At 32.9% G+C, this 17,757-nt stretch overlaps 2 protein-coding genes across 3 annotated transcripts; one reads left to right on the top strand and one right to left on the bottom strand.

Annotated features, from left to right (window-relative positions):
- Positions 1 to 515: 515 nt before the first annotated feature.
- LOC144841931 (uncharacterized) lies at positions 516 to 7,321 on the top strand. Its single transcript, XM_078698232.1, has 12 exons — positions 516 to 669; positions 1,033 to 1,101; positions 1,280 to 1,423; positions 1,724 to 1,824; positions 1,947 to 2,033; positions 2,489 to 2,593; positions 2,906 to 2,986; positions 3,679 to 3,825; positions 4,429 to 4,617; positions 4,709 to 4,910; positions 5,283 to 5,920; positions 6,455 to 7,321. The coding sequence occupies exons 1-12, from the start codon at positions 561 to 563 to the stop codon at positions 6,584 to 6,586; spliced, it is 2,004 nt and encodes a 667-aa protein (XP_078554358.1). The 5' UTR covers positions 516 to 560; the 3' UTR covers positions 6,587 to 7,321.
- Positions 7,322 to 13,614: 6,293 nt separating this feature from the next.
- On the bottom strand, positions 13,615 to 17,680 carry LOC144841892 (uncharacterized). Of its 2 annotated transcripts, XM_078698178.1 has the most exons (3): positions 17,440 to 17,502; positions 16,773 to 16,849; positions 13,615 to 15,837 (listed from the first exon to the last, which is right to left on the bottom strand). In XM_078698178.1, exon 3 carries the CDS (start codon positions 15,819 to 15,821, stop codon positions 14,307 to 14,309), a length of 1,515 nt encoding a protein of 504 aa, XP_078554304.1. In that variant the 5' UTR covers positions 15,822 to 15,837; positions 16,773 to 16,849; positions 17,440 to 17,502; the 3' UTR covers positions 13,615 to 14,306. The 2 variants fall into 2 exon arrangements, with proteins under 2 accessions (XP_078554304.1, XP_078554303.1); XM_078698177.1 differs by lacking the exon at positions 16,773 to 16,849 and having other exon boundaries at positions 17,440 to 17,680.
- Between the last annotated feature and the right edge of the window lie 77 nt (positions 17,681 to 17,757).

Below are 17,757 nucleotides of genomic sequence, written 5' to 3'. Positions count from 1 at the left end.
ATGAATGTAAATATATATTATATACTTTTAATACTGCATTTAAAAATAAAAAGGATAAAATCATGTGTGTCCTCTAGTACAGTATTCAAAGAAGGCCTGACTACATTCTAACTCAATAAATTACCATTAACTAAAAAGTAGTTGGTCAGCCACTTAGTAGAACTAGCAATATACAGAAATTGCCTAGCTTGCTTCGTAATAAATAAAAATTATGATCATATTACATATAGTAACCTCAAAATAAAACATTAGAAGACACATTTGTATTTGATGATGATTGATTGTTCTTTATATTGAGCTTTACACAATTTATTTTTTATTTACTCTAAATAAAGAGTTTTTTATTATTTTATCTAAAATAATTCATTTTTCTGGTTGTTTTCAATCATTTTTCAACTTTATAATCAATTTACTTACATCAAAAAGAGATTTGGAACTTTTTTAAAGATAATAATATAGAGGGCGCCAAACAAATATAATTGGAGAGAGAAAACAAAGTCTAGTAGTAGGCCTAGCCTCCTAGAGAGGGAATACTTTTTCCGTTTGGAAAATTTCATAAAATGTCGGCATATATTGGTGCTAAAGTGCATTTGACAACTAGTGAGGGTGTATATGAAGGAATAATACATAATCTTGATTTGAAGATAAATAAGATATCATTAAAAAAAGGTTTGTATTTTATGTATAAATGTTGCTTAACTCTAGGCCTAGGCCTCTATTAGCCTAGGCTAGACTGTTTATGGAAAGACATTGATTGTACCCTGTGTAATCGATTTTCTCCGGGTGTATAAAATGACAAGATAGGCCTAGCCTAAGGTAGGAAGTACATGAAATGAATATTTTATACTGGACTGTAGTAATATGTAAGATTGACGTGAATCTACTAGGCCTAGCTGTAATTATAAATTAAATATTTAAAAATAATTGTATTTTTTAATTTTGGGGGATTTTGTTTGGGAAATTACATACAAAGTTCAAATTAAATTGAGTTCACAGTTCTGTAATAACTTTCTTTTTTTCGCTTGTCTCTAGTCGTTGTTTTACCAAGTCGCAAGAAACTGACTGGCATACACAACTTTTTTTCAACAGATATTGATAAACGTAAGTATACATTTCTCAGTTGGCCCCAATTGCGATATATTTTTTTTTTCAAATAAAGTAATATTTTTGTGCTCGTTTTAAAATAAGTTGTTTATTTTATATACTATTCTATTTTATCAACTTTATTCAACATAGAAACTAGCACAACATAAATGATTAATAAATTCTTGTTTTCTAGTGATCGTTATTGATGTTAGTGATAAACCAGACAAAGTTCTACAATCACCATGTGTTTCTCGGCCCAAGGAAGACGTAGTGGTACAGCCCACAGTACAACCAACACAACATGACCAACCTTATGAAGATATAAGTCAGTCTACAGGTTTGTATACAATAAATTAAACTCAGAAGCTCATTCTAATTTTAAATCTTTGTAGCCACTCCTTAGCCCATCCTCCAGTAGCTGACTGTAGTGTACTTTTATATTTTCCATTCAGGTAGCCAAAAATATACAAAAATACAGACCAGACTTACAAAACATGGCAACAAAAAATAGAAAACAATATCGCATAAAATATGTATTTATAAAAAGTTAAAACATCAAGATACAAGCAAAATAACTTTTTAAAACTAAATCTAGTATAATTGCTGTATAAATTTGATTATTCTTTTATCTTTTCAGATGTTGCTGCTTCTCCAAGGCCAAAGAAAATTCCAAGAGCAGTTTACAAGCCTGATGACCTAGTTATTATTACTAAACTAAATGACGTTTATTATGAAGCAGTAAGTAAATTAGAATTTTAGTTTAAACTATGTTAGCATTAGACGCAGGAGCCCCGGATACCATTACATTTGAAAACCTCAAAAAGTGAGGTTTTCAACATTTCTCCTTTTGTTTTTTACAGGTGGAACATTTACAGAAGGAGAGTGTGATTGGTTTAGCAATGGAAGGTATTGATATTGGAAGGAATGGCAAACTTTCACTTGTACAGGTAAAAAATAGTATAGTATACAGTATAACATTGAAATACTGACTGGAGTAAGGGTGGGTGGTTAAATCTCCACACACTACTGACCCTTTGCTAACACACCTACAGCAAAATAAACTTTTCTTCAATCATAAATTGATGAATGCTAGACTGGGAGCTAGGCCATTCAAAAGGACAAAGCTCTAACTTTTGACGCGGAGTAGAACAGTTATAGTGCGCACCATTACATGCTGATTTTCTAACGTGGATCAGTAACAACTTAGCATGGCAAAAATTCTAAAATGTTTATAAAAACTGAACGTGCATTTGAGAGTGTAAATTACCACTCACTCAATCCTCACTTTTTCAAACGTAATGCTTAAATAACCAATCAAATTGCAGGAATACAAGCAGGTGTGTTATATTAGTATATAACAGCATTACTGTATAATTGTAAAGTTTTTCAATTTTTCTTTCAGTTTTCTACTGCAGACAGACTATATATTTTTGATATTGGTTGTATAGGTAGGAAGGCATTTGGCAATGGCTTAGGAGATATTCTGGAAAGTGATAACATTGAAAAGGTAAGTGTAAGAAAGAGATTGAAAGTAAATTATCCACACATGAAATCAAGAAAATAATATTTTATTATCTGTATTATTCAGGTTATTTGCTTAGTATGAGGTACTTTTCACCCTCTTAGCCACAGTAGTGTTCTGGCAGACTGCTTATTAAGTAAAACCTTCCAATATAGAATCATGGAACTGTGTGTAAATTATTCTCAGCACAGTTGACCATGCGGATAGTTACTGTGTTGGCTATTTATTGGCATTGTTGTGTTTAATGCTTTCTTAATGATTTTTGTAGTATGGTGACTTTTATATATTTTTATGCAGGTTATTCATGATTGTCGTCCAGTATCTGATCTTGTTTATCATGAGTATGGTTTGACCTTAAAAAGCGTATTTGACACACAGGTAAATACTATTGTTTAGGTGGGAGTTAGGTAGAGTATGCTAGCTTACAATGCACAGTATGACGTCATGCTGGACAGAGGTATGCTAGCTGATCATGTACTGATGATGATGTGTAGAGCAGAGGTACAGTAGGCTAGCTTTACTGCACCTCTCATAGGATAATGTCGTGCTAGACAGAGGTATGCTAGCTGATCATGTACTGATGATGATGTGTAGAGCAGAGGTTCAGTAGCCTAGCTTTACTGCACTATCACAGCATGTCTTGCTAGACAGAGGTATGCTAGCTGGTCATATACTGATGATGATGTGTAGAGGTACTGTAACCTAGCTTTACTGCACTCTCACAGCATGATGTCTTGCTAGACAGGTATGCTAGCTGACAATTTACTGATGATGATTTGGAGAGCAGAGGTACAGTAGGCCAGCTTATTATGCGTACTGTAACACGGGGAATGCTAACATTTAAAGCATAGTGGTGATGTGTTGACCACGGGTACTGTACACTAGGCTAGCTTATCCTGCACGTCTTGATGTCATGCTAAAAAGAGGCATGCTAAGCCTAGCTGCCCCTACCCGGTATGAGGTACTTTTCTTGTTCCATGGTCATTGATAAGCAATAGAACATAATAATAAATGATTTATTAAGATTATGTATGATCAGTGTTTAGGCAAAATTGTGATTTTTTTATTAGGTTGCTGATGTTGTTGTATTTAAGCGCAACAATCAGGGGAGATTACCAAGATTAATCAAGACACTACCGATATGTATGATGGAATACATGGACAGTGTAGAGCAGGAAGATATAAGCTTTATGTTAATCCACGAAAAGCGCACCAAGGTAATTGAAACTCTGTTTGTACACTATTAACCCATGGAGGAATAATTAAAATTAACCTAAGGCCGTGTTTTTGCAGCAAAAAAATTAACCGATAAAATTCCTGTAGATAAATGCGATAATTTTTAACCTTTGACCTGAAGGAAAAATTGTTGCGATTTTGATTGTGATTGGTTGTTTGGTAATGTCTGATCATGGAGAAATAACCTAACTTATTTCTCCATGGTCTGATCATGCGCACTTTATTTTTTTTATTAATTATCTGATTGGTTAAAAAATTAACAGATAATTCTTAATTTTGTTTTGTTTTCAGCCAGGTACTTACGTCTAAATGAGATATTTAGCTTAAATAGTACTTCCATTTACTTACCTGTCAAAAAGAGGGCTTAGCTTAAATTTAAGGAATTTTTTCTCACTATCTTTAAAAGTTTGAAGATGTTTCCCATAAATACAAAGTATTTCACTGTAGTCAATAAGTATTTTAGAATTATTTTTTCTCTAAGGAGGCTTTCTTGATCCTCACATGTAAGAGGTAAAATTTTACACCAAAAACATCACAAGTAAGAAAAGACTAAAATAAAATATGTATCTATGCTTTATTTATAGGATGATCCCGGACTTTGGGAAGAGCGGCCGCTAGATAACCGATTAATAAAATATGCAGACTTCAAAGTGAGAAGCCTTCTGGTGTTACGCAGGATGCTGACGCATTATATGATGAACGACTTTAGAACGGGTGTTAACGAATATTTAAGTGTCTGGAGAGATAAGACCTGCACAAGAGAAAAAGAAAGGGCATGTACACATTGCTTTCAATACAATTTATTTCCAATAATAACTATTTTTTATTTATTTTATTGATAATTTTTAATTCATTATCAAACAGGTTTCTGCATTTGCAAGTGTGCCGAAATCCGTCAACACTACATTCCAAAATGTGCCTTCAGAACCGCAACAAGACGAGACCACCGAGTGTTATTTCGATAGGGATGTCATAGGTCAGCAAAACTTCTGGAGCAGGGCTGATTGGAAGGAAGGCAGACAATTTCATGATGACGATGATAACGAGAAATTTTCATGGTACAGAAGTAAGTAAATCTATTTAGTAAAACTAATAATAACTTCTATAAATCTCTAATAATCTCTATAAAATACCAATATAGATATATAGAAATTATTAGGATGTAATGTAACCATTTTAAATAACTTGTACAACAAATTATGATTAAATTAAATTAATTAAACAAGAAAAGTTACATCCATTCTATTACATAATAATATACGTAAGTAGATCTAGTTAAAGGTAAAACCACAACAAGCAGATTTTCCAAGTGCAATACGAATAGAAAACTTTTTTTTTGTATTTTAAACTTGGTAACATTTTAGCCACATTTGTTAAATTGTATTTTAATAACTTTTTGTCTCTAGAAACAAATCTCTTATCTTATGTTTATACATAGAAATGCAAGAAGAACACACATCTGCTGCAAATGACTCTACTTATAGTGACAGCAAATATTATCGTAGTCGGGATTCAAGAAAACAGCTTGTGAGAAACACAACCATTGACACAGAAAGAAACAAACAAGAAGTAAGAATTCCTATAGTAAATAGACACTTGCGAATATCCGATGAAGACCTCTTGGACAATCTGTCATCATCAACTCTTCCCTCTTCTTCGGACAATGAAATGACTTCAACCAGCACAAGCAGTTCTCCATATAAAGCACATTCCTCGAAAACGTCATCACCGTACAGAGTGCTCTCGAACAGCATAAAAAAGGACGCTCTTGTGACCTCGGAGCAAAAAGTAACGGCACAGATTAGTAAATTGACACTTAAAAGCATATCTAGAGACTTCCAAACAAAAACGCTGACTCCTCCGCCGTTGATTTCGTCTGAAGGAAGCATGGAAGATGCCATACCAGACGTCTCATCATATGCAAGTGCTGTAAGTGGGAAAAGAACTGTAAATCATAGAGCAGATTCTCCTGGTTTTACAGGAATGATGGCATCTCCAGGAAGAGGAAGAGGAAGAGGCAGAGGGGAGACCATGAAATCGTATCGACAATTAATTGACAATTTTAAAAAACCAGAGGTAATAACAAGAATTTATTTTTCATAAATCAATTTATTTCCATTTAAAATTACAAATAAAATTCTGTAGACAACATTTCAAAGTTAAATAAATACACAATATGTCAAATAAATATTTTAGTTCAACGGCGTGGAAATGGTAGTCTTTGAAGGAACCCTATATTATTTGTTAAAGAGAATCTGTGATTGAATCTCAAAATCGAAACCAATTTAAAACTGCACTAAAAAAGCACTGGTCTAATAACCCATTAAAACACAGCCCATATGAATCAAAGAAGAATATGTTCTAGTCAAGAGAAGAAGCATTAATGCATAATAATTAGATCCAGGTAGGTAGATGGACCTGATGGCACCAGTATAACATTTTGAGCAATGAGATTTAAAAAGGTAGAACTTGTAAGAAATAAGTATTTACTGTATATTCCATAGCCCTGTCTTTCCAAATCTAAAGGTTTATGTCTATAGTGTTTTAGCACAGTCATGAACAATTTCTATTCTACTTGAACCATTTTAACAATATAAGTTATCTTTCCAGGAAGTCCCAGTACCAACACTACATGGAAAAGCTGTACGATGTGATTTTCCGTCGGATAGTGTTGTGAGGAATGCTCCTAGAGGAATTACCATCACCAACAACAGGCCAAACCTCTCCATGGCAGACTTTTAGTCGAATCAACTCTCAATCGTATGTGCCAATATTTGCCATGTTCTCTTAGTCTTATAGATACATGTGCTCTTCTAATGATTTGCTAATACAAGATTTTAAATTTGTTATAGAATTTTAACTTGTTTTATTTTAGACATTATTTTCAGTTATAGAATATTATTTTATTTTAAACACATATTTTTAATGCCATTGCATTTTTCTGTTCACTCGTTATATAATGCTCACTAGTAATAATTACAGGACAGCTGTTGTGTTTGTGTAAGTGATAAAATGTACATTTTCATGAAGCTTTATTCCAAATACAGTAGAATCCCTATATAAAGCTTGGTTCCCACTAGCGACGCAACCTATATGCCCTTATAATAATTGTGTTTGCCCCCGTCTGCGTGAAATCAAACCTGCGATGTTTGCAGCAGTTTTGCGTCATTGGTTCCCCCTTGTGATTAAGCAATACAGTACATTGCGTCGATACACTGCTTTGCATTCTAGTGAGAACCAATTTTCTAGTGGGAATCATGCTTAAGGGAGCACATTCAGAACCAAATACTGGAGTATCCTCTGAATAGGAGTTGGCTGTAGTGTTAAACATATATGCCTCTCATTCTTAATAGGGGTGTCCCAAAAAAGGACGTTCTACTGTATTAGTGTCTATTTTACTAATTTTTTTAAAAAAAGTAGGCTTCTTGGAAACTTTTTATAAAGAGATAAATAAAATAAAAGTTGCCAAAGTTATAACTATTTTTTAAAATGTGCTATTTGTTCTAACAACAATAAATTCTGTGGTGTTATTGTCTCTTTCAAACTATACTGTAGACAATCGCGGCACGCCCCTACACGACTATCTAGTAATAACTACTGTCGGACATTGAGCTATAACTACATGCAGTTGTTTCCTATTCGGTTAGTGTTTATGCTGATCAAACCTGGGAATTCCCCTTTAAAATCACAGCTAAAGAGTGTAAAAGCGGTCTTCAGTACAGATTTTTTTGAAAAATGCCCAAAATATTGACTTTTCTAAATTACTATAGCATAATTAACATGCGCAGAACCCATTATTGGACTCTGCGCATGTTTATTATGCTATAGTAAGCAGTTATGTCAACAAATAAAAAAGGTCAAAAATTGGCCATTTTTCGAAAAAATAGCCAAATTTCGACCTTTTTATTTTTCGATAAAACAGGTTACTATAGCATAATTGACATTCGCAGAACGCTTTATTCGACTCTGCGCATGTTTATTATGCTATAGTAAGCAGTTATGTCAAAAACTATAAAGGTCGAAAATTGGCCATTTTTCGAAAATGTCCCTGTACTATAGTACAGGAATTTTCCCCAAAAAATAGCCAAATTTCGACCTTTTTATTTTCGATAAAACCGGTTACTATAGCATAATTGACATTCGCAGAACCCTTTATTCGACTCTGCGCATGTTTATTATGCTATAGTAACCAGTTATGTCAAAAAATATAAAGGTCGAAAATTGGCCATTTTTCGAAAATGTCCCTGTACTATAGTACAGGGATTTTTCCAAAAAATAGCCAAATTTCGACCTTTTTATTTTTCGATAAAAGAGGTTACTATAGCATAATTGACATGCACAGAACGCTTTATTCGACTCTGCGCATGTTTATTATGCTATAGTAACCAGTTATGTAAAAAATAAAAAGGTCGAAAATTGACCATTTTTCGAAAATTTCCCTGTACTATAGTACAGGAATTTATCCAAAAAATAGCCAAATTTCGACCTTTTTATTTTCGATAAAAGAGGTTACTATAGCATAATTAACATGCGCAGAACCCATTAATCGACTCTGCGCATGTTTATTATCCTATAGTAAGCAGTTATGTCAACAAATATAAAGGTCGGAAATTGGCCATTTTTCGAAAATTTTAATTGACATGCGCAGAACGCTTTATTTGACTCTGCGCATGTTTATTATGCTATAGTAACCAGTTATGTCAAAAAATAAAAAGGTCGAAAATTGATAATTTTTCGAAAATTTCCCTGTACTATAGTACAGGGATTTTTCCAAAAAATTGTCAAATTTCGACCTTTTTATTTTTCGATAAAACAGGTTATAGCATAATTGACATGCGCAGAACGCTCTATTTGACTCTGCGCATGTTTATTATGCTATAGTAACCAGTTATGTAAAAAATAAAAAGGTCGAAAATTTCCCTGTACTATATAGTACAGGAATTTTTCCAAAAAATAGCCAAATTTCGACCTTTTTATTTTCGATAAAACTGGTTACTATAGCATAATTAACATGCGCAGAACCCATTAATCGACTCTGCGCATGTTTATTATGCTATAGTAAGCAGTTATGTCAACAAATATAAAAGTCGGAAATTGGCCATTTTTCGAAAATTTCCCTGTACTATAGTACAGGGATTTTTCAAAAAAATAGCCAAATTTCGACCTTTTTATTTTTCGATAAAACAGGTTACTATAGCATAATTGACATGCGCAGAACGCTTTATTTGACTCTGCGCATGTTTATTATGCTATAGTAACCAGTTATGTCAAAAAATATAAAGGTCGGAAATTGGTCATTTTTCGAAAATTTCCCTGTATAGGGATTTTTCAAAAAATTTGCCAAATTTCGACCTTTTTGTTTTTCGATAAAAGAGGTTACTATAGCATAATTGACATGCACAGAACGCTTTATTCGACTCTGCGCATGTTTATTATGCTATAGTAACCAGTTATGTAAAAAATAAAAAGGTCGAAAATTGACCATTTTTCGAAAATGTCCCTGTACTATAGTACAGGAATTTATCCAAAAAATAGCCAAATTTCGACCTTTTTATTTTCGATAAAAGAGGTTACTATAGCATAATTAACATGCGCAGAACCCATTAATCGACTCTGCGCATGTTTATTATCCTATAGTAAGCAGTTATGTCAACAAATATAAAGGTCGGAAATTGGCCATTTTTCGAAAATTTTAATTGACATGCGCAGAACGCTTTATTTGACTCTGCGCATGTTTATTATGCTATAGTAACCAGTTATGTCAAAAAATAAAAAGGTCGAAAATTGATAATTTTTCGAAAATTTCCCTGTACTATAGTACAGGGATTTTTCCAAAAAATTGTCAAATTTCGACCTTTTTATTTTTCGATAAAACAGGTTATAGCATAATTGACATGCGCAGAACGCTCTATTTGACTCTGCGCATGTTTATTATGCTATAGTAACCAGTTATGTAAAAAATAAAAAGGTCGAAAATTTCCCTGTACTATATAGTACAGGAATTTTTCCAAAAAATAGCCAAATTTCGACCTTTTTATTTTCGATAAAACTGGTTACTATAGCATAATTAACATGCGCAGAACCCATTAATCGACTCTGCGCATGTTTATTATGCTATAGTAAGCAGTTATGTCAACAAATATAAAAGTCGGAAATTGGCCATTTTTCGAAAATTTCCCTGTACTATAGTACAGGGATTTTTCAAAAAAATAGCCAAATTTCGACCTTTTTATTTTTCGATAAAACAGGTTACTATAGCATAATTGACATGCGCAGAACGCTTTATTTGACTCTGCGCATGTTTATTATGCTATAGTAACCAGTTATGTCAAAAAATATAAAGGTCGGAAATTGGTCATTTTTCGAAAATTTCCCTGTATAGGGATTTTTCAAAAAATTTGCCAAATTTCGACCTTTTTGTTTTTCGATAAAAGAGGTTACTATAGCATAATTGACATGCACAGAACGCTTTATTCGACTCTGCGCATGTTTATTATGCTATAGTAAGCAGTTATGTCAAAAAATAAAAAGGTCAAAAATTGGCCATTTTTCGAAAAAATAGCCAAATTTTGACCTTTTTATTTTCGATAAAACCGGTTACTATAGCATAATTGACATTCGCAGAACCCTTTATTCGACTCTGCGCATGTTTATTATGCTATAGTAACCAGTTATGTCAAAAAATATAAAGGTCGAAAATTTGCCATTTTTCGAAAATGTCCCTGTAAATCCAAATCCAAATTTCGACCTTTTTATTTTTCGATAAAAGAGGTTACTATAGCATAATTGACATGCACAGAACGCTTTATTCGACTCTGCGCATGTTTATTATGCTATAGTAACCAGTTATGTCAACAAATAAAAAGGTCGAAAATTGGCCATTTTTCGAAAATTTCCCTGTATAGGGATTTTTCAAAAAATTTGCCAAATTTCGACCTTTTTGTTTTTCGATAAAAGAGGTTACTATAGCATAATTGACATGCACAGAACGCTTTATTCGACTCTGCGCATAGTAAGCAGTTATGTCAAAAAATAAAAAGGTCAAAAATTGGCCATTTTTCGAAAAAATAGCCAAATTTTGACCTTTTTATTTTCGATAAAACCGGTTACTATAGCATAATTGACATGCACAGAACGCTTTATTCGACTCTCCGCATGTTTATTATGCTATAGTAACCAGTTATGTAAAAAATAAAAAGGTCGAAAATTGACCATTTTTCAAAAATTTCCCTGTACTATAGTACAGGAATTTTTCCAAAAAATAGCCAAATTTCGACCTTTTTATTTTCGATAAAAGAGGTTACTATAGCATAATTAACATGCGCAGAACCCATTAATCGACTCTGCGCATGTTTATTATTCTATAGTAAGCAGTTATGTCAACAAATGTAAAGGTCGGAAATTGGCCATTTTTCGAAAATTTTAATTGACATGCGCAGAACGCTTTATTCGACTCTGCGCATGTTTATTATGCTATAGTAACCAGTTATGTCAAAAAATAAAAAGGTCAAAAATTGATAATTTTTCGAAAATTTCCCGGTACTATAGTACAGGGATTTTTCGAAAAAATAGCCAAATTTCGACCTTTTTATTTTTCGATAAAACAGGTTACTATAGCATAATTGACATGCGCAGAACGCTTTATTCGACTCTGCGCATGTTTATTATGCTATAGTAACCAGTTATGTAAAAAATAAAAAGGTCGAAAAGTGACCATTTTTCGAAAATTTCCCTGTACTATAGTACAGGAATTTATCCAAAAAATAGCCAAATTTCGACCTTTTTATTTTCGATAAAAGAGGTTACTATAGCATAATTAACATGCGCAGAACCCATTAATCGACTCTGCGCATGTTTATTATCCTATAGTAAGCAGTTATGTCAACAAATATAAAGGTCGGAAATTGGCCATTTTTCGAAAATTTTAATTGACATGCGCAGAACGCTTTATTTGACTCTGCGCATGTTTATTATGCTATAGTAACCAGTTATGTCAAAAAATAAAAAGGTCGAAAATTGATAATTTTTCGAAAATTTCCCTGTACTATAGTACAGGGATTTTTCCAAAAAATTGTCAAATTTCGACCTTTTTATTTTTCGATAAAACAGGTTATAGCATAATTGACATGCGCAGAACGCTCTATTTGACTCTGCGCATGTTTATTATGCTATAGTAACCAGTTATGTAAAAAATAAAAAGGTCGAAAATTTCCCTGTACTATATAGTACAGGAATTTTTCCAAAAAATAGCCAAATTTCGACCTTTTTATTTTCGATAAAACTGGTTACTATAGCATAATTAACATGCGCAGAACCCATTAATCGACTCTGCGCATGTTTATTATGCTATAGTAAGCAGTTATGTCAACAAATATAAAAGTCGGAAATTGGCCATTTTTCGAAAATTTCCCTGTATAGGGATTTTTCAAAAAATTTGCCAAATTTCGACCTTTTTGTTTTTCGATAAAAGAGGTTACTATAGCATAATTGACATGCACAGAACGCTTTATTCGACTCTGCGCATGTTTATTATGCTATAGTAAGCAGTTATGTCAAAAAATAAAAAGGTCAAAAATTTGCCATTTTTCGAAAAAATAGCCAAATTTTGACCTTTTTATTTTCGATAAAACCGGTTACTATAGCATAATTGACATTCGCAGAACCCTTTATTCGACTCTCCGCATGTTTATTATGCTATAGTAACCAGTTATGTAAAAAATAAAAAGGTCGAAAATTGACCATTTTTCAAAAATTTCCCTGTACTATAGTACAGGAATTTTTCCAAAAAATAGCCAAATTTTGACCTTTTTATTTTCGATAAAACCGGTTACTATAGCATAATTGACATGCACAGAACGCTTTATTCGACTCTCCGCATGTTTATTATGCTATAGTAACCAGTTATGTAAAAAATAAAAAGGTCGAAAATTGACCATTTTTCAAAAATTTCCCTGTACTATAGTACAGGAATTTTTCCAAAAAATAGCCAAATTTCGACCTTTTTATTTTCGATAAAAGAGGTTACTATAGCATAATTAACATGCGCAGAACCCATTAATCGACTCTGCGCATGTTTATTATTCTATAGTAAGCAGTTATGTCAACAAATGTAAAGGTCGGAAATTGGCCATTTTTCGAAAATTTTAATTGACATGCGCAGAACGCTTTATTCGACTCTGCGCATGTTTATTATGCTATAGTAACCAGTTATGTCAAAAAATAAAAAGGTCAAAAATTGATAATTTTTCGAAAATTTCCCGGTACTATAGTACAGGGATTTTTCGAAAAAATAGCCAAATTTCGACCTTTTTATTTTTCGATAAAACAGGTTACTATAGCATAATTGACATGCGCAGAACGCTTTATTCGACTCTGCGCGTCTTAATATGCTATAGTAACCAGTTATGTCAAAAAATAAAAAGGTCGAAATTTGGCTATTTTTTCGAAAAATCCCTGTACTATAGTACAGGGATTTTTCCAAAAAATTGTCAAATTTCGACCTTTTTATTTTTCGATAAAAGAGGTTACTATAGCATAATTGACATGCACAGAACGCTTTATTCGACTCTGCGCATGTTTATTATGCTATAGTAACCAGTTATGTCAAAAAATAAAAAGGTCGAAAATTGGCCATTTTTCGAAAGTACTATAGTACAGGGATTTTTTCCAAAAAATAGCCAAATTTCGACCTTTTTATTTTTCGGGTCAAAATTTGGGTGTTTTTTCTTGGAAAAAAAAATACTGCATAGTACAGAGACTTTTTTTGGAAAAATTGCCAAAATTGCACTTTTCAAAATTCAATTATATGGTCTGGTCTGATCTGCGCATGTTACCTCAATGCATATTTTAAACAGTCGAACTGTTGACATTTTTCTACAAAAAACCTGTACTATAGTACTTTACTGGGAAATGTGTTCGAAAAATGGCCAAATTCTGACTATTTTTTAATGCCATGCTCAGAATCACATAATGTGGTTTGTGGACGTTACCTCAATACATATTTTGAAGGTTTGGAATTTGTCCATTTTTAAAAATATTTTATACATAATTGGTTACTACTGTATATCATAAAGTTTCCAAATATTGTTTAATTAATTGTATTAGCAATTCATAAATACGGCATGAGTATTATTAATAAATTATTTCTGTAAATTCTACAACTAGGCTAGCTGTATATTGTGGTTTTATTCTATTTTGGATACAAAATATTTCAAGTTTTAACACAAAATGTATGGAACACTATAAATTCCCAAAAAAGGACATTACATTTTAAAAACATTAAAAATACTTATGGGCATAATTTCATCTCCTAAGATCCTGTGATTTTGAATGAAATGAACATTGTTAATTATGTCTAGAGTGGCGTGCCATGAATTTGCACGTTTAAAAACCAGAAGCGAAAATGATGGCACCAATCAATATTACTAATTACTATAATTTTCCAAAATTAATGGCACAGGACTTAATTGTACAGGGTATCATTTTTTAATGGAGGTATAAGTATATATTGTAAGGTTTCTCCACCATTCTTTTCTATATACTCGGCCAACTGTTGAATGTTTCTTTTACGACTTATGATGAGGTACCTATCTTCGTCTTTGCCGTATGAAGTGCTTTTTAAATTAAATTTACGGCAAGTGGTGTGCAACACTTTTCTTTGTTCGTTATTCAACTCGGAAGAAAACACCAGGTCATCTTCTCGACCTTCGATAGCAAAATTCTTCACCATTTGTTTGAGGGAATTTATATCGGTTTGTTTAATAGTTGAAGTACCAAAACCTTTACGGTTGCTTTTTTCCACAACCATCACCGGTTCTGCTCGGCCTTGGCCTTTCTTTCCTAGACCACCTTCCCCAGACCACCCCATTTTCTTAAGGAGTTCCATGCCGATGCCTGAGGTAATTTTTTGTTCATCCTCTGTGTTGACCTCTTCCATGCTAACAGCATTACTTTGCGCATTTTCATGCTCATGGAATCGAGTTTTGATAGTATAGCAACACGTCTTTAACAAATTAACTGCCGCTTCAGCCACTGCATGCTTCACCGCTTTCTTGTCTTGGTTGACTGCACGTGCTACCACTTTATCCCCTAGCAACAACGTCGCCAAATAACCAGTTTCCTTATTGTGACTGACAGGTGAATCAGATATCTCAATAACGGCTTCTACTTTGTTTCTTGCAGCTGATGACATAATTGTGGTTATTGGGACCTCATGCGTTGAACTTTCAACAAGAATAAAGTTCCCAAAACCGTTTTTATCAATATTTGAATTTTCACTCAATGTCAGCGAAGGCTTACTTTTTATGTCAATGTTGCTCTCTGATTGTTTGATCGTCACACTCTTTGCGTCCGCAACAAAATCGTTGGAAGAAAGACCAATAAAAAGTTCAGTTGTGTGTTTACGTTCGTTCTCTACAACATAGTTCACGTTCTTCACGCAAACATTTGGATTAAACAGCATAGTGACAGCATCTGCAAAACATTTGCGTTTAGCCTCAGTTTTGTTCAAACTCTCTGATGAGCAAACTAGCAAATCACCGATGTATAGTCTACATAACCACGATGTTGCCATCACAACTTTTTTCTTTTTTCCTTTTTTGACCGGATTATCAGAGACCTGCTCTTTCTTCTCCGTAAACGAAATGTCCGGATGGATTCTTGCTTTACTAGCAGTAATGTAGAAAATATCGATAGCGTTTGAGTGATTTATGGTTGATTGAGGAGGAAGTTTCCTGATAAATGTTTTTAAAATGTCTGGTAATTCCTTACAAACGGAATCATTCTGATGACTTATGGATGGCTCTTCCTTGGCATCAGAGTTCTTTCTAATTTTATTGGCTGGTGTATCTTCGGTAGGTTCTGAAGATGCTCTTTTTAAACTTGTTTGTTTTGGTGTTTTAGTTGTAGTAGTACTAGTAGTAATTGAATCATATAATTGCAGATCAATTCCACTTCCAAGAAGTTTTACTTTTTCCATTAGTTCAGTTGCGTATCTACATATATAAAATATAAATTTGATTTTAAATAAGGAAACCACACCGAGCAAAATTCTCCCAACATTTAACAAAAACAAATATTGCAATAATGTAATTACTGTAGGGTCCTATTTTAGCATTTTAATTGGCCCATTCAAGATGATTTGATGTTACTGTATAATAGCAAAACATTGGGAAACATGTTAATAATAAGATCCTAGTGTAAAATTGTGTAGGAAAATAAACATTGTAAAGACCTATTTCTTCATCAGAATTTCTGATTACATTGGTTTGATTTGGAAAAAAACTGTAATAGAAAGAAGACATGGTATCAAGATATGTTTTTCAGTAATTTAAATCTTGGATTATGTAGTAGTATTTGCGAAAATTTCAATTTTGAAAATTCCAACTAATGTCTGATTTCACTTGCATGTGTCACATGATAGCAAAACAGTTGCAAACAATGTTAATAATCCTAGTGCAGAATTTTTAAGGAGAAATAAACATTTTGTAAAAAACCAAATGAAAGAGTAGGTCATACAGTATCCCTGATTACACTGGTTTTGATGTGGACAAAGACATGTTTTGAAAGTGGACACATACTGTACAAAACCATTGAACATGTAATACTGTAGGTACTCACCCATTTTATTATTGAAGTTGAATGGAAGAAGGTACAGTAATTAAAATCAATTAAAAGTTCATTTTAGTTTGTTTTTATTGGTGGTGAAAAAAGGTTGGAGCCACCACAATGTTTTTAGGGTAAGTTAAATTTGGTAAATCTGGCAATTGTAGAATAGAATATTTGCCAAAATTGTCCTGAAGACCAGCAATGCCAATATGGAACAATTTGTGTCTTGGTAAACTTATTTATTAAAAGTTAAAGATTGTCCCCATGAATAAATAAATAAAAAGCAGGCATATTACTAAATTGATTACCTAAATTTTCTTACCAATTTGTGTTTAGGGGTCGTTGGGGTTAATGCCTGCAGCCAAGTCCTTCACTTTATCCATCAATTCTGGGTGATACCTACCACATGAAAGCACAATGATTCATTGTTAATGTTGTGTATTTGATCTTTACCGTGGATATTTGTCAAAACAACATTAATGTGCAATATGTAAATAAATGTTGTGGTTTGTTCTAGAAGGCCTACTTTTTAGGCTAGTAGTACTACAGTACTAGAGTAGTAAGTATATTCAACGATATGAATAGATAGAGATAGATGATCTGAACTTAAATAAGAATTACAGTATTAATTATTATTAAATGATACAGTACTGGCTGCACCAAAAAAAACTCAAAGCTGAACAACAAACAAATATAACAAACACTGGCATGATGACGGCAAGTTAATATTACTTTATTTAATAAAATACTGTACAGTATTTTGAAATATTATTATTAATATTCTCTCCGACTGTCTGATGAGTTTGTAGTGTTACAATAATATTCTTAAGGTAACGTTGAAACTGTCCGTACACGCCGAAAACTTGCCACCATCAATATCAGAACAAACCAAAGCAAGAGACGAACAACAAACAAAGCTGTAGTGTAGGCCTAGGCCTATAGCATATACATCGTCACTACCTATCCCTTAAATATCACGCGGTACTTACGTGCTTCCATCGTACTCCATATTTGACCAAACCATGGACAGGCATACAATTTGTCGTTCTGGATAATCTGCCCAATTTCTAAGAAGAAACTCCTTTCTTGCCAGCCAGTGTCCTTTAGGTTCATACTCTTTTCTGTACTTCTTCTCGACATAATCTGCTAACTCGTCAGAATTCATTTTAATTACAAATTTTATTTACTTTACTTTTTGTAGAGAAAAATTAAAACTGTACGCTACGTAAACACTCGAGTTAGCTAAAAAGCGCCACCAAGCGGTAACTCAAGGTATGACAAGCAAACAACGCCGAAGTTATTACTGT

The sequence above is a fragment of the Antedon bifida genome, chromosome 5, assembly GCF_963402885.1.
Source record: "Antedon bifida chromosome 5, ecAntBifi1.1, whole genome shotgun sequence".
NCBI lineage: Eukaryota > Metazoa > Echinodermata > Crinoidea > Comatulida > Antedonidae > Antedon > Antedon bifida.
This window is presented reverse-complemented; position numbering and strand designations above follow the sequence as displayed.

Bases quoted from the DNA above. Each gene is read 5' to 3' on its own strand.
- LOC144841892 (XM_078698177.1), bottom strand. From the start codon at position 17,615: ATGAATTCTGACGAGTTAGCAGATTATGTCGAGAAGAAGTACAGAAAA. The intron at 15,838-17,439 runs GTAAGTACCGCG...TTATATATGTAG, and splicing joins ATGGAGTACGATGGAAGCAC to ATACGCAACTGAACTAATGG.
- LOC144841931 (XM_078698232.1), top strand. From the start codon at position 561: ATGTCGGCATATATTGGTGCTAAAGTGCATTTGACAACTAGTGAGGGT. The intron at 1,102-1,279 runs GTAAGTATACAT...CTTGTTTTCTAG, and splicing joins TTCAACAGATATTGATAAAC to TGATCGTTATTGATGTTAGT. The intron at 5,921-6,454 runs GTAATAACAAGA...TTATCTTTCCAG, and splicing joins ACAATTTTAAAAAACCAGAG to GAAGTCCCAGTACCAACACT.